The sequence below is a fragment of the Thermobia domestica genome, chromosome 2 (genome assembly GCF_964235325.1).
Source record: "Thermobia domestica chromosome 2, izTheDome1.hap1.1, whole genome shotgun sequence".
Taxonomy (NCBI): Eukaryota; Metazoa; Arthropoda; class Insecta; order Zygentoma; family Lepismatidae; genus Thermobia; species Thermobia domestica.
Window position 1 is genome coordinate 112,512,899 of NC_137455.1, and position 26,176 is coordinate 112,539,074.

Genomic DNA, 26,176 nt, shown 5'->3' on the forward strand with positions numbered 1-26,176 from the left:
TAAAACGTTTTTTGTTATTGACGTTTTCTCCAGTTTTAGAAGTTATACAGAGAAATGTTCACACATGTACAAAATGTAGCTCGAAGAGAAAGAAAGACTGAATATTTTTTTTTTTTTTCAGTCACGTAAGTGCTTCTGAGATAAATACATTTTGATCTTCCCAAATCGAAAAAAGGCTTCATACGTGATCTGTGTACAGACTGCGCCACAGAAATTGATATAAGACTTTGCCATTGAAATTGTTACAGCACGTTGTTTTGCAGGTGATAGGATCCTCGAGTGGTTAGTTAAGTCTGGTTTTCAATTTTTTGCGCTCCCTTTGCTTTATCAAAAGCAATCTTCGTCAGCTAATTGCTGCTAGACGTAATACATTCCTTCCATTTCGATAGAAACGCCTTGAGCTACTTTCCAATCGAGCGTTACAATGAATTTATCAGACTTACGAGTTAACTTAATGTAAATTATGTTGAGCTGTTTCCGAGTGAAGCATGTTTGCCAAAAAAACATTACCTGGAGTATAAACGTAACAAGAAACGTTAGTGTCTACAGTTATTAAGTGCAGGGCTCATAGCGAGTCACTTTTTAAAATAAAAGTTACTTTTTTTTTCAAGTTGATCACTGAAAGTAAATTTTTGGGGAGGTAAAGTGACTTTTTCGTGTTCTTTCTAAAGCACAGTGGATAGTTGGAGGATGCTTAAGCTCTCTCCGTGTCTTTTCTTTCTTCTATCATAATAGTCTTTTAGTTTTCTCTCGTAATAGTAAACGCTCCGCTCGACGTTGTGTGTGTGTGTGATTGTGTGGTTCATCATGTTCGTCTTGTGTTATGCTTCTTGTATGTTCTTCTTAAGAGTAAGTGATGAATTTGAATATTTCATGACTTTGAGAACTCTCAATGCTAAGCTAAATATAATGTTTGAGATGAAGAAATTCGGAAATAGGCCAGAACTGGTTCCACTTATTCAGAAGCTTCTTACATCTGCTAAGTCTGCTTACCGAAACAACAAAGCATACTTAGAAAACCTAAAAAAGGAGGAAGCTCTAAAAGAAGAAGTAAAGAAGAAAAGATGAAACAAAACAACAAACAAAGAGAGAGGTGATGCAGAAATTGACAAAGGGCCATGATGAGATTTTGGTCATTTTTTCGTGTGCTTTTAGTCACTTCTGGTCCCTTTTCAACAAGGTTGGCTGGTTTAAACCTAGGTTTAAACAAGCTGTTTTTTTTTTTTTTCCAAAAAAACCAACTGGTTTAACCCAAAAAGCGAAAAATGTTCTTCCCATATATTATTTGTATTATATTCAGACCTAAATCCCCCATTCATTACTCAAAAAGATTATACTACAAAAGCAGCTTATATATATAAAATATAAAAGTTTATGAATGCTTGTGTTGTTATTTGTTACGTAACTGCAATCAAAGAAAAATTCTAAATATTGTTTCGTTCTAATAATGTTTACTAATGATAAAATACATCGAAATGCCGTACTTTTGGGAGGAGCGGGGTGTCATACAAACCGTACGAGAGACATTTATTGAAATCAGAAGTATCTTTGATATCTATTTATGTATAAATGGATCAAAGTGGACTCAAATAATTCGTATCTTTATTAACTTTTCTTACTGATACGCCAATTAAATCGTTGTATTTCTTTAACTTGGACTAATAAAAGTCGTAGTGAACTAACTTGGACTAAATTAGTTCTTCTGTACTCTGCAGTATTTTGAAATTGTCCATATGTAAATCTGTATAATGGTTTCACTTGTTCAACTATTTATCTTTTTGTCCTTCTGAAATTACTCTTGACAATTATAATAATAAGTATGTAAAGATTAGTACAACGTATTTTTATCAGGAGTCCTTCGTGAGTCGGCAGACGTATCGCAGTTGTGGCCAATTAGTCCCGGTTTTTCGAGTCCAAATGAAGGACAATTTCCCTCGGATGTAAGCCGAGAAGCGGTTGGATTCCGCTTTAAGCGTTATGTAACCCCTTCCAACATAACCCGGTTGTTGCATAACACCAAGGCGAAACAAACTTATTTCTGTCCATATGTGATATAAATACATAGAGCAAATTATTTAAATCAAAAAAACCTGGTTTAAACAAAAAAATCTTTTTTTTTTTTCAATAAAAACCATGGTTTTTGCCAACCCTGCTTTTCAACTATTTACAAGAGACCAGACCACTATGAGCCCTGTAAGCGTGTGTGTCTAATCACGAACGACATATATAATATTCAAATGTGGGGACAGAGAGATACAGTCACATAACACAAGGTTAGAATTAGAAGAACAAATGATCGGACACAGAGTGTCTATCGGTCACGAAAGTCATGAAAAAGTCACGAAATCAGAAATGGGTCATGAGAGTCAAGAAAAAGTCACGAAATTTAGCTTTTGGGTCACATTTTTTTTTTTTCTGTACATATATAAATACAGATTTGAAAATTTTGTTCTATAAAGCGTCAATATTTATCACAAAAATGTCTATGATCGGCTTTAGACGCTACCAAATCACAAAAACAGCATGCTTCAGTCGAATGCATGAAAATTCGGTCTAATTCGCACCCAAATTTGCTCTTTAGAATGTTACGAAATTTTATGGCTTGGTAAATTAAAAGATCACGTAAGTCACGAAATTTCATTTTGGAATTTCAGTAGACACCCTGGGACACCATCCATATTCTGAAGCAAATTGTGATTTTCTGTAGCAGAAAAATCGAAGTTTCTCAGTCGAACCTGCGGGTATCACACTCGTAGTTGTCGAATTGAAGTGGAAAACTTTTTTGGAGCATCAGATGATTGCCCAGAGAGACAGATCTTAACATTTGGAGAATGAAGAATTAATGAAGTTAAATCTTCCGTAAACGTGCTTCGAACCAAGAATCTTTCAGAAATGGTAACTACGACGTTCTACAGAGAATGTTATTTGATGAATAATGTTCTCTCGTATCTCAAGAACTTCAACATTTTGGAGGGATGAAAATTGGAAATACTAGTATACTTTTATTTGTGTTAGGAAGAGCTAATATTTATTATAAATGTTTAAACAGGCGCTCAGTTAATTTTTATGATACTTGGTAACAAATGTTTAGAAGCTCTCTCAGTACGAATTTGATACCAAAAGGGGGAAATTCAAAATGGTGGATCCAGTATGGCAGACACAAAATGTAAAAATATGTATGTGTAATATCCGTAAAAATATCACTAACTTAACCTTCTCTAACAGAACACACAGATGAATACAGAACATGTGCGAAGTTTCGTTTTGGCTTTCACTCCTGACCACAACAGTGAACATACGTCAGTAACATGGTAGCTGTATACGATTGGAACTTCCTGGATCATATGCTTAGGTGATAGATCCTTTCATGAATTTTCATTTATGGAGTTTTGGCCAGGTTTTATGGGTCTCAGGCCCAATGTGAGGCGTTGCAATGTTTCGAGAAAAAAAGTTAAAACACTTGAAACAGTATGGGGCATCGGTATACGCGGGATTTGTGTTTGCCCGATTTTCGTGATCTTCAATTAAATTTTGTAACGTCTAACAAAAATGATTAATCGACATGTCTGAACTTGTATTAATTATATGTAACCGATTTAACAAATCCAGAATTAATCTATCATTTAAAAGAAAATTAAAACATTGCTAAGAGCAGTGAATATAACAAGTTCTTAATAATGTATGTTCCATGTAGATTTTGATTGTTCATAAATTAAAACTTGCTTTCCCACCGGGAATCGAACACGGGACCACGTGCATCAAAAGCATACGTGCTAGTCATAGATGAGTAAGAAGGGCGTGTAGAAGTTTGAGACTAATGTGCATGTAAGTTTTTCAATGTTAATATTTAAACCTTTTTCACTCCTATATGCGCTTGCTGTCTGCCGCTCAAATTTCATATTTTTACTAATCGCGGTTAGTACTTATGAATATACGAAGGAAACGCAAAAGAAATCGGAATTTTCTTGTAAAAAAAAAAAAAAAAAATAGTTTTATTAATATTTTAAAAAAGCAAATTCTTTTGTCCAATGTACTCTCCATTAGATGCGATGCAATTCTCCAGTCTTCTTTCCCCACTGTTTGAAGCACTTCCGGAACTCTTCAATTTCGGTATCTCCATGCACTTTGTGAAGCTCTTATCAAAACTTCCCTTTTAGATGTTTCATTCTTGGGAACAGAAAAATGTCGCAAGGGGTTAAGTCTTGCGAGTATGGAGAGTAGGGAACGAGAGCCCAAATAACGGTTCACAGACAAGGCCGTGTGGGTGGGGGGTTGTCATGGCGAAAGAACCAGTCATCTGATTGCCAGAATTCCGGGCGTTTCCTCCACACATCCTCTCACAAACGCCTTAAAAACTTGTAAATCAAAGTGCCAGTTAAGTCTTTCGAAGGGGACAAATTCCCGGTGCCTTGGTCGGGAACGTTCCACTGGCTAGACTCTGGTTTCGGAGTCATATCCGTTAAATCAACTTTCATGACATGCAATAATCTTTATCAAAAAGTTTGGGTTACCTGGATTTTTCAAGACCTGGCTCAAATTAAGACGAGTGTTTTTGATCGTGTGTGAGAAGAGGAAAAAAAAATTAACGGCAACATGTCTCATATGCAAATGTTCAGTCAAAATGTGCTATCACAAGCTCCAACTTCTTTGTTCTGAAAATTTGTCGATCGTGAAGTGAAATCCTAGTTTTTTTTTTTTTTGTTTGTTTTTTGCTGATTTTTTTTAATGTTTTCGTAGGTGCGAGGTCGATGAATTGCGCCCAGTACAAGCATGATCTTCAGCTCTCATCTCACCACGTTGAAAGCGCCCAAACCACTCGAAAACTTGTATGCGGTTCATAACATCTTTCTTGAAAGTCTGTTCGTAAACTTTCGTTTCCAATTTCTCAAGCAAGAAGCAAAATTTCAGGATCCTTTAAATCTACCGTAACGATTTCGCACGCGGCAAATTAGAACAGTTGGGAAAAACAACACGACCAAACGTTAACCCCCTACGCAGACGCCGCTTGGACAGCTAATTTAGGATGGTATCTACTAGAGCGGGAGAACTCTCTCTTACGCGTAGGAACGTCCGCGCCCTGTCAGTCAAGTTTCTTTTAGATCCCTTCTCTTATATACCATGTCTAGATCCCTGATTGTTTGGTGAGAACGTTTACTTGTGAGATCTTGCAGTATTTCAGATACTGAACTTTCCTTCCCACCATGCACCTTAAATAATTGCTTTTCGAAAAAAAGGCAACACCTGTTTGAGTATTTATAATAAATAACTACTTTTAATGCAGATAAAAGTATTCCCAATTTGTATGGTCGAAAGTGTAGGCGTTCTTGAAATATGCAATAACATTATTCATGAAGTAGCATTCTCCGTGTACGTCGTGACCTCATAACCGAAAATGTCTTCGTTCGAAACCGGTCTAAATTAAAAAAAAAAATCCTCGCTGCTCAATCATCTTATGCTCCACAAAGAGTTTTCCACCCTAATTCGACAACTGCGGATGTGCAATGCTTGCAAGTTCGACCGAGAAACTTTGGTTTTTCTGCTTCAGAAAATCACAATTTTCCTCAGAGTATGGATGTTTCCGGATCGTTTGTTTATCCAATTTAAACCATGCATACGTGAGTGTATCCCTCCCTCCCTCCCCATATTTGAATTCCTCTGTCTCGTCCGCTACGAATTTTGGTTAAACACACCCACGTTTCTTCGTACGTTTATAAGGTAATATATATATATATATATATATATATATATATATATATATATATATATATATATATATATATATATATATATATAATTATTTTATTTTATTTTTTTTAGAACCTGCTTTGTTCAGAGACATTTTCAATCACTACAAAATATTTTACATTTAGGTAACGAGTAAGTCTGAACAAATTGTAACACTCGATTTAAAAATCGCTCCAGAGGAATTTCTCTGAATGGAAGGATTATATTATGTCCAGTAGCAATGAGTTAAGAAGATTGCTTTAGGTTGTGTTGTAACAATTTCAGTGGCAGTTTTGTTTCAATTTCTGTGACGCGCTCTGTACAAAATTCGATGGCTTTAGGTGACTCTTTTATATGCGGAAAGCTGGCACACACATTATTTGATTATCATTAGATTAACTGCCTTAACGAATTATATGATTCATAATCGCCATGTGAAAGTAGTTTGGCCGTATTATTTTACTAGCCAGTTGGTTGCATTCATCAGAATCAAATACTTAATACAAAGAAAAATGTATTTTTCTTACCCATATCCTAAAAATGAAGCAGTCCCACCAAGATTAATTTTCTGGGATGTCCATCAATTAGTAATAATTCGTGCCAATGGATGATGCACGAGGGTATTCTTTTTTTTTTCCATCAGGTGGGTTTTAAGTTTTGTTCTTAGTATAGCTAAATACAAAATATGACAGGAAGTGTGACCATTTTGTAACAGACAGTATTTAGACGTGTTAAGTTTTACTTTTGTACAGCTTGTTACTTTTCGTTTCTAAATTTTTCACTTAATGACACAGATATAAAACGAATAATAATAAATCAGAAGCATTTCATTTGTTGCGTTAAAATTCTAAGTACTAATTAGTATGAAATTGCCAAGAAGAAGACAGTAAAAATTAAACTGATGGTGCACTTGAAGACTTCATTACCATAATAATTGTAATATAAGCTAAATGAAGAGCATTTCGATCAATAAACTCAAATGGTACTCACCATGCAGTTCCATATAACTCATTCTAATAGATCTTATCCCCAATACATTTTCTTACTTGTGTTAACAGTGCTTATAACTGTCAGTGAAAATAATGGAGGTTAACATTATTGGAACTTCACTTAAAAGTACAGAAGGTCAATACCTTTTGAGAACACTGATTTATTAACTTTGAGGTAGAAATTCATAAAATCGATTCGTATAGACATGGAAATTCGGCTAATAGCTCTTAAATAAAATATGCATCTCATGTTTCCTGTTGTATATTTGTTCCAGCGTGCTATGCGTGACTCTTCTAGTACGTGTATTCCGTTGTTACTGTGCAGGTAACAAGAGCAGTCTTTAATAGTTGAACAGAACACGTGGTGTATTAGAGGTGTAGTTGCCAAAGGGTTTTCAACAGACACAACAGTTCTAGCGACAATTTGAAAGGTGTAACAAGTCATAATCGTAATGACAGGAACGTCTGATTTCCGAATAACAATAATAGACTTGGAATACTGACATTGTATACGAAAGCAAAGAATAATTGGCGGGTGGGTGTGTAAAGTGCGAAAAATTAGTTTTTTGTTTGTTTGTTTGTTTGAGAAATCGCATTTGAAAGTTCCAAAATCCGGTTTTGGGAAAATGATTAGCTGTTGTAGCTCTTCATGTTAATAAGACTTTTTTTGGATTTATGTCAAACCCAAAACTGGATTTTTGGACTTACATATGAACAAATGCGACTTTTCTAAAAAACTAACTTTTGACTTAACGCACTTTACACACCCACCCGCCAATTAACAAAATTGGTTTTGCCTCAGGTTTACACTAACTCCGAAACGTAAACAGCTTGAGGATTCTTATCTAATGTGGGAACTCCATAATCTTCTAATACTGAATCGAAGTCGCTATTTGAACTTCTTTGTATACCGGTATACATTTTATTTTTCACTTACCGAAAAATACTTTTCATTAAACTTAGTTTTTCGTTGGTCTTGACTCATTCCCAAATTGTTAATTACTCCTTCCATATACTTCGAATACGAATTCTTGTATTAACAGGGAACTAAGAAATTTTTCTTCCCTTCTGTAGAATAACTGGAAGACAGACGCAGAACAAAAAGTTTAATCAACAGCAAATAATTTATGTGGTTTACTTTAAAATATTTACTTTTTTGTTAAACAGGATTTTCATTATAGTTTCTTTCACACACTGGCCCATAGCTGGCAAAAATTGAGGTGGAAGGAGGGGGCAGAAAGAACCTGATTGAATCATGTTACTAAGGTGTTCTGCAATAGTATTCAGAAATTTAAGGTTGGGATGAAAATAGTAAAATTTTACCGTTTGGATAAATGCGAATACTATTTGCTACTACGTATTATCGCTCAAGTTTATGCAAATTCCTACTAGTGCTAGGCACAAAAAGAGGTTTTTCGGTTTCTGGTTTTTAGGAAAACCAAAACCGGTTTTTTGAAATTTTCAAAGCATGTTTTTCACCGAAACCGGTTATTGGTTTTCTCCCAAACTGGTTCGGCTTTCAAAATCGGTTCCGGCTTTCTCCAAAAAAACGTTTTTTCTCGGTTTCGGTATATTGATTTTACGGCATTGTAACGCGTCGAGAACACACATGAAAGAAGCTCAAAACCATGTAAATTCTCATGAAAAGGAAGTGCAAACCAAAATCGAAATGTTTAAAAACCAATATTTTAAAAACAAAACTGTTCTTGTTGTAAACAGATCTGGTTTTCGGAGAGCTACGAAACTACTTTGGTGAGAGAACGAACCGGGTTTTGGAGAAAACTGAAATGTCGGTTTTTCGGATTAACTGGTTTCTGTTTTTTATAAAAACCGGTTTGCCCATCCCTAATTCTTACATGCATCCCTTCAGAATTCATTCAAAGTGTATGAATTGACAGTATCTGTCAATTTAAATGTTGAACCTTTTTTTTGTGATATTCCTTAATATCAGCTCAATAGGTCAAGGTTTCCCACTCCAAATGCTCGACTAACTCGATACGTACAAGTAAAATTCCTGTCTCAATGGGTAAAGGAGAGAGAGAGACTTATTTGGTAACATGCGGGCACGTGTGAAAGGCTTTACCGAATGTCCGCTGTTTAGATCTCGCACGGCGAAAGATTATTACGAGGAAGTGACAGACAACAAGAATTTAAAGTCTGGTTCAAGAATCCACTGCTTCAATATACAAGGACTAATTCAATTAGTGATGGACAATGCTCATCCTACTTATCTTGTTTAAGAAAGGATGCCTACATCGAAAAAGCACAAAACTGACCTAGCTTTGCTTAGAAGTAAAAATGTACAAGGATATACGTACAGAGCTGAACTACTGGAATTAGCAAATACTATGGAACCCAGATTCCACAAGTATGAGGTAAATGAAATAGCACGAGGACATGGCCAATTCAACAGATACAGAAGATATCGAGATCGATTTTTACCATGATCTCTATTTTTTTCTCTGCTTCCATCGTTCGAAATAAGACATTCATCTTTACTCTGTTGTTACACGAAAAAATAGAAGAAATTATTGATTTTTTAAAAAAAATATGCAAACAGTTCCCGAGTAACCTAAATTAAAATATGTAAATTTATAGTTATGTAAAGAAATTTCCGATAGATACAAGTATTGTTTACAGCAGCGCCAATTTCTGGATATTTGGGGGAAAGGGGGCGGTCAGTTAACCCAATGTGTTTCATTGTGAGATATCCAAGCAAATACAGTATATCCAGATCGTAGGAGGTCCGGGTCCCTTCAGGATCAGCGCTCATAATTGCTGAACTGATAATTAGTTTGTTTTTACCATTGACTTTGTAAGAATATAAGTTTTACCTACCGTTGATGCAAACCAATAGGGAATGAGGCTCCTGTACCCTATTTAATTATGTATGTTTTGTAATTAAATTTTACATCTCAGTATTGTTACACAATTTTTTCATAGTTGTTTTCGAAAAATATTAGGCCATCGTAAAAAAAATAGAATTACAGAAATTTCAACTTCAGCGACGAGTCCTGGAACGATCCATTTATTTAAGTCGCGAACTATCTTAAATCTTTGTAGGTAACGATGAGACGAAATTCAACTATGAAAAGTTCGATTGAGCCGAGAGTAGAAACCAAGTCGCTTGTGGTATTTCAACTACTAACCACTATATGGTAAGTCCGAGACCGGGCTTCGATCCAAGACCTATCGGCAAACTTTCATTATTATATTTCAGTTGTATTTCGAACAGTATAGTGCGCGATGGCGACAATATATCTTAAGTGCAACTAAAAAATTTTTCAACTGGAGCACTTAACGGTAAAAGTGTGTGTAAGTTTTCCAAAACAAGTTATTGTCAACTAAGTCGAACAATTTTGAGGTATTTGGTTTGCAAGTAACTATCAAATCTTATAATTTTGCACAAACATAAGTAATTTACGATAAATTCCACCAACAGAATAAATATCACTTAAGCTCGTATCACGTAAGTACACTCCCAATCGCCTCGAGCTATCTCTAGCGCTAGCCTCCTTAACCATGTGTCACTTGTTTAGATATTATTAGCATTTTAACTATCGTCTCAGCGATCGGATAAGAAAGTAATAATAATCAGATTTGAGCGTGAAATTGTGTGATTTTACGCTCAAATTTGCACATATTTTGAGCTAAACTCGCCATTCCTTCATATAGAATGTAAGAGATTTAATATTTACATCTATACTAACGCCAAATAAATTAAATATTAAAGAACTGCTGTTATATATATATATATATATATATATATATATATATATATATATATATATAATGTAAAATTAATCCTATCGTATAAGATTTTCGTAAAGATGTTCAATGTATTACTCGCTTCGTATTTGAATTACATACGAGCCAATCACGTGTCAGAACAATTATTTTGAGTGCAGCAACCGAAGGATTTTTTGTAGATATAAGAAACGTTAAGGAGTTCCTAAGATGGGCAATACTAAAAATACTAAGAGTATACTAGGGAAATCTGCAGAGACCATTCCAATTTCCATTTAGTTTTAGAAACTATTTACTTGTGGGTTCATGGTAAATTTGACCCATTTATTATATTGTAGGTACATTATTACTACATACATTCGGCAAAGTGTCGTGTTTACTCCCTCTATTTTATCAAATAGTTCTTCAGCACTGTTTCCAGATAACTAAAAAAAAAAAAAAAAAAAAAATACAAAATGGTACTATTTTTACTACTTGGGATAGTCAAATGTAGGCTGAATATGTTCACTACTTTAATTATATACCGTAAATATGAGAAAATACAAAAAAAAAAAAAAAGTTTCAAAAAACGAAATAATATTACTAAAGCAGTAGTAACATACTCTTCTTCCCTCGCTCCGCTTTCGGTGTTAATCAAGCCAATCTCATTTTACGTTATTAAGGAAGAAAGTACTAGCCATCAAATAGTTGCATAAAAAGGAGTAGCTGCATAAGCGTTCTTAAAGTATGTGGAAATTGGCATTAACAGACAAATCTTGATATTTTAGGCAATTAGGGAATGTAGTGCTATAATCTTAGTATCAATTTGAAGTGGGAAAAGTTGGGGTACATTTTGTATTGAAATTATTTTTGTTAACGATTAACTTACGATGATGCATTTTGGGGAAGATCAATTGTCATTTTTGGGTAAACAGACGTTTATTATTCCTAAAGTTCTTGTATCAACAGGATGAGGGAAGATTTCTTTCTCTGTATTTTCTTTTCTTTAGTTGTAAAATATTCTGTAAGTGCACTGTTATGCAAGTAGTGGTACCTTGGGTGTGACGGTTTCGTTCGTATGTTAGATATTCTTTGGTGTGGTGTGGTGTGTGTGTAAAATCTGGCAGCTGACTGCCATCTGCTCAGAATTGCTATACTGACCTCAACCCAGTCCCTGACTTTTCCTTGCAGATCCACGAATCACTCTAGTAACTTGGCTGAAGATTGGATTCCCAGAAACTCTTTTATTTTGTTTTCTGCAAATCCCCACTCCACTCTGAAGGCTCATCCAGGGTGATCGCTATGGTATTTGAAAGGCAGTGCAAGTGACAAATGCAGTGCAGTGTGTATTTTTTCATGGGGTACAGTAAAGGAACGTGAGTCGTGTGACTGACATGTGGTGATGCCTAGCGTGCAAGAGGAGGGACGCTGAGTGTGAAGACTTCAGACAGGATGCAAGATGATGATTCATCTGTGTGATAGAAGATGTGTGATTCCCAAGACTGAATTCCATACTTTTTTTTCTTTAAAATTGTGTGCGGAGTAGCAGTGGAGCAAACTTTGCCAAATGCCTTGCTGTGAGAATAGTGAAATTCCTATACGAAGGAAACCAGTTTTTTCGTACACATACTGATGTATGTATTTTCATTACACATACGGATGTATGTTTTTGTGCTCAGATGTTATTTAAAAATGAACTAGAAATCATGATTTGAATTGAAATATACATGATATTCTAGTTAAGTCAACATATCTGTTACCATCCTCTAATAAACTATTCGAAAAGGTGAAGTGCTTTATGGGGAAATTACTTGGAAGGCATTTCACTTTCTGCATCAATTCGATGCACAGTGTTTGCTATGAAATTAAATTTTCACTTCATGAAGTGCCTTGATTTAAATATGGTTTGTAAAATTTATTCGATGGCTCTCTGACCAAATTAATGAGCATGTTCCAAAGATAACTGTGTAGTAAAACAACCTGGCAGCTTGCATTTGGCATAGCTTTTATAAAGGTTGTAAGTTCTGCAGTTATCATGTGGACAGGTCAGTTTTCTACCTTGGCCAAATGTGTGATACGATACTAAATAAAGTGGGAAAGCCCCTTTCCTTTCAAATTTTACTATTTTTAATATTTGAAAAGAAAATTATGGGATTAAAATGCTGGTCACATTTGTAAAATCCTATTAACTGTTCTAGTGTTTATATACAAATAATGTTAATACGTATTCCAAGTTCATTGATATGTTAGTACCTGTTACCTGAGTTTAACTTCGGGGTTTTTTGGGCAGAACTATACGTATGTCACTTGATTATTCCATTCCATAGTTGGTGTTAAAACTATGGTAGTCCTTGTTCAGGTGACTAGATAACATTGTTGAAGAATTTAATCCAAGGTATGCACTGACCTGCACCAAGCAAACCTGTGATTATTCCTGACTGTGTGATAATTGCGTCCCGTACGTCTGATGATGCGCGTGCCTTTTATGTGTGCATATGCTGCACTTCAGAAGTGAAATCTCTTCCACTTTGTATGTAAGTAGCTGAAGTTATTGGGTGAATGAAAGTTGAATAATTGTTACAATGATCTGTATGTATGTAAGTATGTAGGTATGTATGAATGTGTGAATATCATTTTTCCTGACTCGTTGTAAGTGTGCGAATGATTTTTTTGTATGTATGTGTCAGACGTTGTACGTGATAACACAAAAGACTTTGGATGTTTGATTTTATGAGTGAAGTATACCTTACTGTGTGCCATGTTACCCAGGAATGTAAAGAATTGTATGATTGTACAAGTTAAAGGAGTGTGCAAGATTTTTTTTTCAAATGTTCCCCTATATATGGAGCATAAAAGGAATCACTCCTTGCATTCTTCATCTTCCTTAAGCCTGTTGCTACTGCTAATTAGATGCCAAGCCTAAAATAATATATATATATATATCACAGGTAAAAGAAAAAGTAATTAAAAAAAATTAAATTGTGTACAATAAAGAAAGCACGTTTGTGAAGTAAATTAAGATTGCTAAGAACATTTCTGTAGCCTAATTATATTTGGAATGCTCAGAAGCACTTTTCGTAGGCACATAAATTTAGTTCTGTACTGGCAGTGAATAAAGTACCTTAAAAGTTACAAGTACTCCTGTGTGTTTTCTTCACATAGTCTTTTCAAAATTTTCTTTTGCAGAGCTGTTAAACATAATCATGTGTTTTGAAGATAATTGTGTCGTTTGTATAATTATATCAAAGTGAATTTTTTAAATGTTGATTGCATTAAGTATTTTGTTAAACGAAATGAATATACTAAATTAAGTAATATGTAGAATACGAGAATATTTTTGTTATATATTTCTAAATGTTAGTTGTTCCTCTAAAGTTCAATTGTGTAAATTAGAATCAATAACATCAGAGCACACACAAAAAATAGTGTGTTAAAGAAAACACACGACTGAAGAAATTCAACCATTTGAAGAGTGGATGTGAACTCAACGCATATATTATTGTAAGTCATTAATAACTTGATTTTTGAGAGTAGTGATACTAGTAAAGCATATAATAATGAAAATAAATATACTTTTTAAGTTCAAAATGTTTTACACCTTGCTGGTGGCATGTCATTTTTTCTTTATTTAAACCTAAGGTCACTGGCAACATTAATTTGAATGTGAGTGATACGTCATTTTCACGAACATAATTATGACAGCCAAAATTTTGATAAATTCAACAAATAAACTTCAAGAAAACAAAAATTAGAAATTTTGTTTTGTGTAGAATTATTTCACAAGTACGTGATCATTTCTTAAATACAAGAATTTAAAGAAATTCAGTCAATTTCGTTAAATTTTGTGTATAACTATGATTACTATCTAGAAAGTACCTTTAGTAACTATACTTAATGGACTTGCTACTTTGTGTGTTTAAGTACAGTGATAATACGGTTTAAAATAATTTTCTTTAACCGTTAATGGAACAGATAAAACATGTGGTGTGTCCAGACCGTCATTCAATATGATTTCCAGAACAGATTACTTTGAATAGTCGGAGGATAAGTAAGTGCTGGGTTACAGTGAAGACTAGGAAGATAACACAGATAGGTAAGAGAATTTATAAATAAATGTTTACCATATTTATTTTCTACTTATTCATTTTTAAGCGCATGTATTCGTAAGGCGTTGCGTGTGCTGTTGAATACTATTAGTCAGCATGGAACGAAATAATTTATTGCTGCTTTTGGGATAATCAAAACTGATTTTTTCATACTTCTGGGATAGTCGTTGTATGAAGTAAATTTCATAGTAAATAATGTAATTGGAATAGTAATCTCTTAATAAGAGTATATCAGAAGTCTTCCACTCTAAATTAATGGCTCGCTGTTCTTATTTACATTACAGTACTGTCAGCGACTTCAGCTGCAGAGTTAAACAAGTAAATCGTGTCGGGGTGCAATACATGGTCAGCCTAGCCGTCTTCACCCTTTAGATACCCATTTGACAGCTGGTGAATCCGTGAGCCACATTTGGACGAGAACGGAAAACTCCCGCCTCCCACTGCGGATCGAATCTGGTCGTTCGGTTGCTAGACGAGTTATCGATTCTGTCTGTTAACTTCAAAATTAGATATAGCCATGGTATTACTACTTCCGTGACGTGACTCAAGCTCGACGCTACTATTGACAGGGCTCTGAGGCCTAAGTATAGTAGGGAAGTATTTCAAAGTAACTATCCTATTGTGTGCGTTGCCATCGTACAGTGTAGTTAGTGATTTGCCATTGTATTTGTGCTGGGTGTAAGTCAGGATATGGCGGAAAGGTTCGGTGAATGTTCTACCACGGTAGAACAAGGATAAATTTTGTAATGAGTAAAATCTATTTTAAGAAAAGACAAATCAGTCGCAAAAAAATTGAGTACGTTTAAAAGTTTAACTGTTTGTGATAAGTCGCTGGTGAAGGGTGTAGTAACGTGAGAACTTCGGTTGGTAAGTTTTACCCAACCTGTCTTAGTTCCTTGACTTGATCCCTACATACATCTTCTCGCGTTTTGCAAACATCTCACCGTGAACACCTTTTCTGGTGAGGTTGTGCAAATTGCCTTACGTAAGTTCAAACTTGCGGACTTTTGTTGACGTGGGATTCATTTTATATCGGAAAGATAGTAAGAGATCATTGAAAATACTGGTAATTATACACAGTTCTAGATTAGTTATATTTTGTGTCCTTTGCATTTCTACATACACACCAAACCTAGGTAAACATTTTGCATATATCCAAAGTAGTATTCATGTGACTACTTTCTTTTTTTCATTTTTTTTAAAGGAAATCTATACGTGTGTTGTGAATGGAAACTTGAATTACCGATCCAAAAATGAAAGCTTAAAAAAATAAATAAATAAATAAAAAAAAAAGTTCCTCACATTTTTCTAGACCTTCACCAGTATTGTCAACACTTATCAGTTCTAGGAAACGGCCTACGCCGGTAACCCTTGGTCAGAAGTACTAAGATTTAATTTTCATAAAGCTTGCCTGTTTTGTAGACAATGTACATCAGATTAATTTTTAAAGAGACAGAGTAAAATCATTCAATTATTATGGAAGCTAACAAGGAAGAGTGAAAATTTTCATCCAGTAAATTTTTTCAAGATTATAATGATGCACTGAAAAAGAAAGAAAAAAAAAAAAAAAACTAAACTGAATGAAATTTACTCATATGAGATTATTATACCAACAAGGAAAAAATGAAGCCAATAGTTTGCTTCCGTGATACAGGGCATAAAATTTTCACGGATGCATGGTATGATCGTCAAAAGCGTAAGTATATGGACGAAGAAATGTTGAGAACCATAATGACAGCCGGGCAAGTAATTGCTGAAGATATCAGATCACAGATTTACGAAACTGATGAATAGCCATCAGCAGATAATCTTTGAATGACGTTAATTCATTTATTCGTGGGACCTTAAAATGCCTTCTCGATACTATCTCTTGAAAAACAAGACAGGGAATAGCACAAAGTGGTAAAGAAAAAGTATAACAATTTCTCATGTCATAATTGCAGCAGCTACACCAAAATATTTCTATCCTCATCGCAAGTAGGACTTGCGGTGTATCTTAATCAAAAGTATGGTAGTAAGCATCTTCTTAATGTTCTCTCTTCGTTTAAATCTGTATGAATCATAGGTGTCCAAACTCGCGAGCCCGACGCTCGTGAGCTCGGCACTCACGCTCAACCGGGCTCGGGCTCAATAATTGAGCGCGAGCCCGAGTGAGCCCGAGCCCCAATGAAATAAGTGAGCGCGAGCCCGAGTGAGCCCGAGCCCACTTAAGATTAGTGAGCGCGAACCCAATCGAGAGAAGTGAGTGCGAGCCCGAGTGAGCTCGAGCTCAGTTAACAGAAATAATCGCGAGCCCAGTTAAGAGAAATGAGCGCGAGCCCAGTTGGGAGAAGTGATCGCGAGTGCGAATGAGCGCGAGCCCAGTTGGGAGAAGTGATCGCGAGCCCAGTTGGGAAAAGTGATCGCAAGCGCGAGTGAGTGCGAGCCCAGTTGGGAGAAGTGATCGCGAGCCCGAGTGAGTGCGAGCTCAGTCGAGAGAGATGAGCGCGAGTCCAGTCGAGACTGGTGATCGCGAGCGCAAGTGAGTGCGAGCCCAGTCCAGAGAGATGAGCGCGAGCCCGCGCTCACTTCACACTCACGTGGACTAATTTGCTTTAGAGTCAAAAAAATAGGAAATTCATTCCATGTGCAGAATTGTAAAGGAAGAATTAAACAACTTTACAAAATGAAAAATCACATTCTTGAGGTCTGAGCTGTCATTTTATTGTCCAGAGGACTTCAAACACATTTCGATAGAGAACCGACGTTTTCATGGCTATTATGAGAGGATGGTATTTGAGGCAGGTATTTGTTTTTGTTGTTTTAGTAACAACTTACATGACCCAAGCTTTGTGTGTGTGTGTGTGTGTGTGTGCGAGATCATAGAATAAGGAAACTACTTGACCTTGCGAAGTAGGAAATTTATTTACTAACAACTAATGAAGCTGTGCGTTCATAGAAAAGTCGAGCGAAATAATTATGTATTATTTAATTATAGCTTCTTTAAATCCCAATAAACAAGAGTAGCTCTTAAGAATGTTGATAACTTGCATCATAATGGTTATTCAGCCCATTAATTTATATGAGGAAACAAAGAATTTTATCCTGTTAATTTTACTGACTACTTCTTCTTGAGATCTTTAAATGTATTCTATGCGAAATTTAACCACTGTATTATGTAATTTTAATATATATAAATAAAAACTAAAACAGTATTACATTGAATATTTTTAAAGCAAGGAATCCTTAAATAGGCCAGAAGAAGAAATTAGTAAAATTGAATGAGTAAAATCTCGTCTATTAAAAAAAAAAAAAAAAAAAAAAAAAAAAAAAAAAAAAAAAAAAAAAAACCTTCCTCATATAAGTCAATGGGCTATTAAAAAAAGAAAGATAATTCATCAAAAGAAAAAATAAAAATAAAAAATAAAAATAACACACACACACACACACACCTCCTTTCATTAAAGTCTTTTTTCGAAAGCTACCGTACCCTGAAACGATGGCGTGTCGTTTGTTGCAACCAGAGTTAAAAGTGAAGGAAAACATCTCCCACTTCCAAAAATATCTATGGCGTCCCTCCACTTTCTAAAAAATATAGTGGACAAAGATAGGCACAAGGGATGACATGACGTCATGCGTTCCCCAACCTTTTCAGATCAATTTTTACCCCTGGTTATAACTCGATTTTGATGATGTTTGACTTTTATTAAAAACAGACTCCAAATTGAACTGAACCCGCTTGATATAGACTGAGCTCACAGAATGGGCAAGGGCAAAAATAGACCGATCATTATTAAATTTGCATACTACAAAAGGAAAGAGGCCATACTGAAAAATGCATATCGTGCCAAGGGGACACATGTGCGTATAAGTCAGGATTTTTCCTATAGTATTAGAGCCATTAGAAGAGAACTCAATGAATACCGGGTTCAAGCCAAGGCACGCGGACAAAGGGTGCGAATGCAATTCGATAAGTTGTATATTGATGGGAAATCTTATACTATCGAGGGCCTACGAAATACAGATGACAAAAATCTAAGTAATACAGTTGGTGTGTGTTCAGTGAGTGTGAACAATGGAGACGCTTCAAAAAATTCAGCAGTTGCAGGTGCTTCTTGTAGTGTGTGGTCACCTGCATAGCCTGTGGGGGTGAGTGATGAAGAGTTTCCAGCTTTGAGACAAACAATGAATGCAGCTCGAAGGGGCAGAGGTCAACCACGCCCTGGAGGAAGAAGCATCCCTTGACAAACAAGGGAGAATGACCTTCAACAAGGTAACTTCTCAAAGTGAGCGCAGTGATGTGTTATGTAATAATGACAGCAAGTGTGTTGTAGATAACGCAAAAAAATGATAATTTTCTAATGTATTATATGAATGCGAGATCACTTAGGAACAAAGCATGTGAGTTTGCCAGCAACATTTTATTGAACAATTATGATATCGTAGCAACAACAGAGACCTGGTTGTCTTGTGATTATTTTGATTCAGAGTATTTCGATAACAGATACCTAGTGTATCGTAAAGATAAGGACTATAATACAAGTGGTAAAGCAAGGGGGGGTGGGGTGTTGCTGGCAGTACAGAACCTGGAAGTGAGTCAAGTGGCTGTTACTGACCAGAACCCAGAAGGCATTCTAGTGAAAACTATGGTTAATTACAAACCGCTTTATATCTGTGTTGTGTATTTTGAACCAAACTCACATCTATCATTATACGAATATTTTTTTCATTTTATCGAAAGTAATTGTACGATAGGTAGCACTATTCTCCTTGTAGGTGATATGAATTTGCCTGAAATAACTGGAACGAACTTTGATTTTCTACAGTCAACGAATAAATCCCAAAGTCTCTATCATTTTATGTTATATCATGACATGGAATCACTCAATAATGTTACAAATAGCTTAGGGAGAACATTAGATTTAGTAATAAATAATCTTTCCAATGTAACAGTAATAAGACAACCACACCCATTAATTAAAGAAGATAATTACCACTCATCTATTTGTATAAGCGTTCCGCATGTTAAATCATCTAGAATAAAAAACAAAAGAAACATTTGGTTTCAATTTTAAGAAAGGAAATTATGATAATCTCTATAATGAGTTAGCGAGAATAGATTGGCAATATCTAAGCGAATATACGGATCCAAATAAAGCAGTAGAAGAATTCTATAAAGTAATTTATGACATATTTGAGAAGTGCATTCCCATGAAAAGGCCAACGCAAAAAAGGTACCCTTGCTGGTTTAGTAACAGTATAATACAAAAAATAAAACTTAAATGGCAACATCGCATAAAATGGCTTAAGAGGAGGGGAACGACTAATCACCAATATCATTATAACGAGTACTGCAGACTACGTAGAGAAGTGAAGCGTGAAATAGCAATAGCACATAATGATTTTATCTTTAATGCTGAAAATAATATAACCGAAGACCCACAACACTTCTGGACGTACATTAAAAGTAAATCCCGACATCTTTCGTCTGAGTCTATGACCTATGACGGACGGAGTCTGACTAAAAATGATGAAATTGCGGAAGCTTTTGCTTAACACTTTCAGTCCATTTACAATAAATCATCCTCTTCAACTAAAAATAGTATTGACTCACATGAGAAAAAATACCTACATGGGGAATATCAGAACTTATTTCATATCACGGAGATTAGTTCAAGAGATATTGAGAATGCAATAAAGACACTGAAACCGAATAAGACAATTGGTCTGATAATATACCATCTTATATTGTGAAGGGTTGTAGTAATATTTTGAAATATCCGCTATATACCTTATTTAACCTCTCACTAAGAACAAATGTTTTTCCGGACGTATGGAAAGAGTCAATAATATGCCCAGTCCCAAAACCCGGTAATAAAAATAGCATAGAAAACTATCGTCCAGTAGCTATATTACCAACAATTGCAAAGGTATTTGAAAGTGTCATTTATGATCAGGTCATGCATCATGTTAAATCTTCAATCTCAATATATCAGCATGGCTTCCTACAGAAAAGATCCACGATAACTAATCTCACCATCATTTCAGATTTCATAACTTCATCCTTAGATAATAATAAACAGGTAGATGTAATAAATACGGATTTTCATAAAACATTTGATACTGTGGATAATGACATACTAATTCAGAAACTTGCCACTTTCAATTTTAGTTCCCCTATGATAACTTTTTTCAATTCGTACTTGAGTGAACGTAGACAATCCGTTCTATATAAAGAATATAAAACTGAAAGCTTTCGTGTAAATTCCGGAGTCCCCCAAGGATCTAATCTTGGACCTCTTTTGTTTTTATTATTTATTAATGATCTGCCATTTTATATCCATAACTCGCACAAATTACTCTTTGCAGATGATTTAAAAATATTTGCAAATGTGAAATCTATAGATGACTGTCTACTTCTGCAACAGGACCTGACTAATATACTAAACTGGTGTACTACCAATAGACTTGAAGTAAATATTAATAAGTGCAAAACCATGACATACAGTAGACGTGAAAAAATGTATGACTTTACTTATTCGATAAATGGAATAAATTTAGAAAAATTAGATACAATTAAAGATTTAGGTGTGATATTTGATAAAAAATTAACCTTTGAGCATCATGTGGCAAATATTACCAAAGATGCATATAGAAATCTTGGGTTTCTTATCAAAACGACCAAAGAATTTATAAATGGCAACACTTTAAAATTGTTTTATTTTTCTTACGTAAGATCAAACATTGAATATGCTTCACTTATTTGGAACACTTCTGTGAAAACACGTAGCCAAAAAGTGGAGCAGATACAAAGCAAATTCCTACGTTTTCTCACGTACAAGAGGACAGGACTTTACCCAAAATATGAACCGTATGATAATTTACTTGATAACTTTACACTTCAGACACTTGAACAAAGACGGACGTTGAACGATCTCCTTTTCTTACACAGACTTTTGCATAACAAAATAGACTGTATAGACATAAGTACAAAAATAATGATACAAGTTCCATCCATCAAAACATGCAAGGGAAATAGTGGCCTATTCTACTGCAGAAAGGCACGTACAAATGCACTGTATATGTCACCTACATGGAGAATTTGTGCTACATACAATAAAATCATTAAAGATTACGAAGATGTAGATATATTTCATTGTTCAGAAAAATCATTCAAAAAACTAGTATTGAGTGTTTTGTAAAAGAAAAAAAATAAGGGTAAAATGTATTATTTTAATTTAGTATTGTGTTCAAGCATCAGGTTCATTATATATATATATATTCAAGTTTTGTGTTCGTTCACCTCTGGTGCTTGGGGTCCTGAGTTCGATCCCAGCCCCCGCCTAGTGAACTTTGTGGTGGACAAACACCGTGTGCGTGGGTTTTCTCGGAGTTCTCCCGTTTCCTCCCACTTTCTTCATTCCACCATTTCATTCATCACTCATCATCACCGTCTCCTTTAGCCTAACCGGCAAAACCGTGGGACGTAAAACTCAAAGATTTAATTTTCAAGTTTTGTGTTATACTGTAACATTATGTATTTAAATTCATATGTAGACACTGTAATTGGGCAGTAATGCCTGTTGTGTTGATAAATAAATAAATAAATATTTTCATTGCGGATTTACCAAATCTTATTACCGTGAAGATTAGCACATACCTGACGAAATATCTAAGGGTTGCCAGGCACTTATTCATATTGATTCACTGTGAATAAGTGGTAAGTATTCTCATCTTCCAGGCGAGCGAGATCTCATATAACCTCACTGAGGAAAAAGAATATTAAGCTCCAAACAAACAAAGACAAAACATTCTAAATTTCACGATAGCTTCCTAAATTGACATAATTACATTTCCTCTTTTAACGCAGTTCTTAATATTACCTTATTTTATATAAGTTCTATTTTTCCGTTATGTTACGCCATTAAAGAAACGGCTTTTAATATACATAAGGAAATGTACAGATGAATTGAAAACAGAACCACAATATGCTTACCATTTTCGAAAGTATTACACACAACTTCTTGACTCAAAATGATGTTATGACGTAAATTTCATTCATAAACATCTTTATTGAGCTTTCATTAACTTCTAATTTTCTTTGGTGTTGTTTTAACAAAATACAGGCTATAATCAACGCATACTTTCAAATTTTCAGTTTTAATACTCTTAAACTTGGCCTAAATTAAGAAATATTCATATTTAATGTATTTTAGCAGGACAATATCCTTTCAAATACATAATTAAAAGTAGTGGTTGCTCCTGAGGGAAGTCACAAAGTTAAAAAAATTAAAATTTTCTTGCTTCAAAGTAAGGGGAAAAAGTAATCTAATGGACTTAGAAGATGCAGGCCCGAATGGGAACACTATTGTGGGACTCCCGATTCCAGAAAAACAAGTAAAGAAATCGCATTAACACTATATCATTTTGGTATTCATTGAGGTGTCATATCACTTAACCCTCGGTTAGTCGCAACATTTAGATCCAAGGTTTTTGTCGCAATGTATCAGATTGATACATTCGCTTTTCCATTTGATTTAATACTACTAGTCATTTCTTATTATCTTTTTTAAAAAGAACATGAAAGCACTGACTTATGCTACGGTGATTAATTACGTCGCATTGTGTTTTAAATGTTCTAATTTGAGGAAAAAAATAAATTTTGAAAACATTATGAAATCACAGTAGCTCAAGAAAAAATATAGTCACGGAATAACTTGCAAGGTATCAGATTGATACACAAACTTCTGGAAGCTTTCTTCTTTATATGCTTTTGTATCTAAAACAAAAACATATTACATATTGCTTTTATTTATTCAAAATCTAAAGCACTAGACAACTAAAGCAAGATTATTATAACAACTCAATCCTCCGTGAATGATATTGCTAAGCACAAACACTCCTTAGGAATGTTGTAGTGTCTCTAAACAAAATAAGTATAGGAGAATATATAGAAAAAATGAACTTATATTAAGTCATTATACCCCTGATATTATGTTAGTTCGAATTCAAAAAACATAGAAATATAAACAATCATAACTCATTTACTCGTCATTCGATTCAACTGGTATTGTTTCTAATCGAGGAAAGCAATCGGTGCACACGGGTTCTATATGCTGGAGACAAATTGGTCGGCTGCATTTCTTGCATTTAGTTCTGGTCAATCTTCGTTTTTTGTTCTTCCTACATAAATCGCAGCTCCGTCGCTTTTCTGAACGTTCAGTTCCTTCACCAACCGATTCTTCATCTGCTACATTTGCTGGTCGATACTTTTCCAGACTCGCTTGCAAAGCAGAAGGAATCCCTTGACTTAGAAAGACTTCTCTTGCAGAGTTGCTCATGAACAAGCTCATGACTTAGTTGTTTCAAGAAACGCCTCCTAGTAATTTTAGCCTGACCATTACCGAGAAAGATTATTTGTGAATTTATACCAGCTATATTCAGCATCGAGAAAAATACAACACACGGCCAGGGCTGTGTATTTCTGGCTACATTGAACGAGGCACACATTTTGTCCAAAATTTCAACACCTGATTTCGTCTGATTATAAAAGGTAATCATTTCTGGCTTTGCGGCACTTCCACTTGTTTCGTCTATACGATCATCAAAATGCTGGCCTGATACTATTAAAACATTTCGGTTTTCCTTCGGTCATAGGAAACGAGAGTAACATCATTCGAAAATGCAAACATGCTTGACTTTTCAGGCCTATACTTTAGATTCAAAAGTTCCAGTGGCAACTGTCTTTTATTTTTCTTTATGGTTCCCACATACGATAATTTCCGTACTTTCAAGTCAGCAATTAGGTTCAAATCGGTAAACCAATTGTCCGCAGTTATATTTCGTCCTGTTCCAACTATGGGCTGCACTAATCTCTTGACAACATCAGCCGGCTTGTTACTAATGGAATAAGGTCCGTCAGGCATTTTTCCTGCATAAATTTCCATGTTGTAAGTATAATATAATTTTGCATCAACCAATGCATAGATCTTAATTCCGTACTTAGCAGGCTTTGCAGGGATGTACTGTTTGAAGCAGCAACGGCCACGAAAAGCATCCAGCTTTTCATCTATAGTAACATTAGTGGACAAAGACTAGTTCTTTTGGCAGTTTTCAACAAAACATGTTATCAGTTCCCGAATAGCAGCAATATTTTCCACCTGTTTTCTTTCGTCTCGTGTACGGTCATCAAACCTGAGGCATCTGATCAGAAATCTAAATCTTCGGAGACTCATAACCTGTCTAAATATTTCCACACCATCCCCATCAGTTCCCCATAAATCGTCCAGTGTCAGTCTATTTGCGTGCAAAGTTCCGGCGAAATAAAGAAGACCAATGAACCCCTTTACTTCACACAAATTGGTATCACCTGCATCACGTTCCCTTTTGAAACTACCCCGCACAATATTTATGTACTGATTAGTATATCGAACGATGTCTTCAAGCATTTTTTCAGTGAAAAATTTTTGCCAGCACTGTAATGTAGTCTTACTTTCTTTAGCAACACCAATCACACCGGGAAGCTTTACAACTATATTTTGGGGAGGCACTCGTCTATTCATTTGACGCGGAACAATTTGCCACTTTGTAGTTTTATCTCTACCAAGGTACACTAATTTCTCATTTGGGTCACGTTCTTCATTTGGTTCACTTTCTTCTTCAGTGCCACTCTGTTCTGTTTCAGAATCTGTTTCACGTATTTCTGGCGTACATTCTTCTGCATCAGTGTCGGCAACGTCACTAAAATCTTCGATTTCAGCTGGATGAATTGACTCATCATCATCAAACAATATTTTCCGAATGTCTTGAACATCAATTGAATCACTGAGCTTAAATACACGTTCACGTTCTGCCATAATATACAGTAGCAACTGTGAGCTTAAAACTTGAATAAATGAAGAAAAATTGAGCTAACTGAAACATAAAATACCTCTCTTATAACACGATTAGTCGTAACCGTTCTATCTGATACACAGCCGTAACTACAGCGCCATATGCGAATGTCACCGTGAACTCTTCTGTTCATAGGTTTGTAGAGTGGAGCTTGAGGAATACACGGAACGGGCGCCGCGAGCGACATCGCATTCAAAAATGTGCGTAGAAAAATGTTCAGCTGTATCAATCAGAACCTCATGCAACTAACCGAGTGTTAATAGGCCTATTTTTTCATCGGAAGTTGGAAACGTAAAGAAATAAAGAAACTACTCCAGAATTAACTTTAGAAAATATTGCTTGTTTGTTAATACAAACTATTCACTCCCTCAAATTCTAGATAGAGGCCAACAGGCTATACGCTCCCTTGTTTATGTTCATGGATGTACATGTATTACAATATGTTATTGTATTTCACAAGCCAAGAGTAACAGAGCCATCTAACAGTCTGATGATCACTTGGCAGAGGGATCCGCGAGCAGAATGTATTAATTGCATGTATTACTTGCAGAATTTAGTCATAGGAGCCACACTGGTTTCCACAGGGGAACATTATGCTGCTAAGACGGCACTGAATAGTAGATTACATTCTAGCGCGGGACCCAACTGGGAACAGTCGGTCCAATCCGCTGAAGTCCGGCCCTGATTGTTGTATACAACAATTAATATAGTAGGGAAGTTTTCTTCTTTTAGTTTGAAGCAACAAAAAGTCTTTTAATT

General features: G+C 35.2%; 1 protein-coding gene across 3 annotated transcripts in view; it reads left to right on the plus strand.

The window, feature by feature from the left end:
- The window catches only part of Fs(2)Ket (Importin subunit beta Fs(2)Ket), a 144,278-nt gene that overhangs the window by 111,749 nt on the left and 6,353 nt on the right, over positions 1-26,176 (plus strand). The window contains exon 16 of one of the 3 annotated variants that reach the window (XR_014129045.1): positions 14,412-14,532. Coding sequence is in view for 2 of the 3 variants with exons in the window: in XM_081745061.1 (XP_081601187.1) it covers positions 11,611-11,617 (7 nt within the window). In the remaining variant the exon portion in view is untranslated. Of the gene's footprint in view, positions 1-11,610; positions 13,578-14,411; positions 14,533-26,176 lie in introns of those variants that run through there. The other 2 variants (XM_081745061.1, XM_081745068.1) reach the window with 2 other exon arrangements.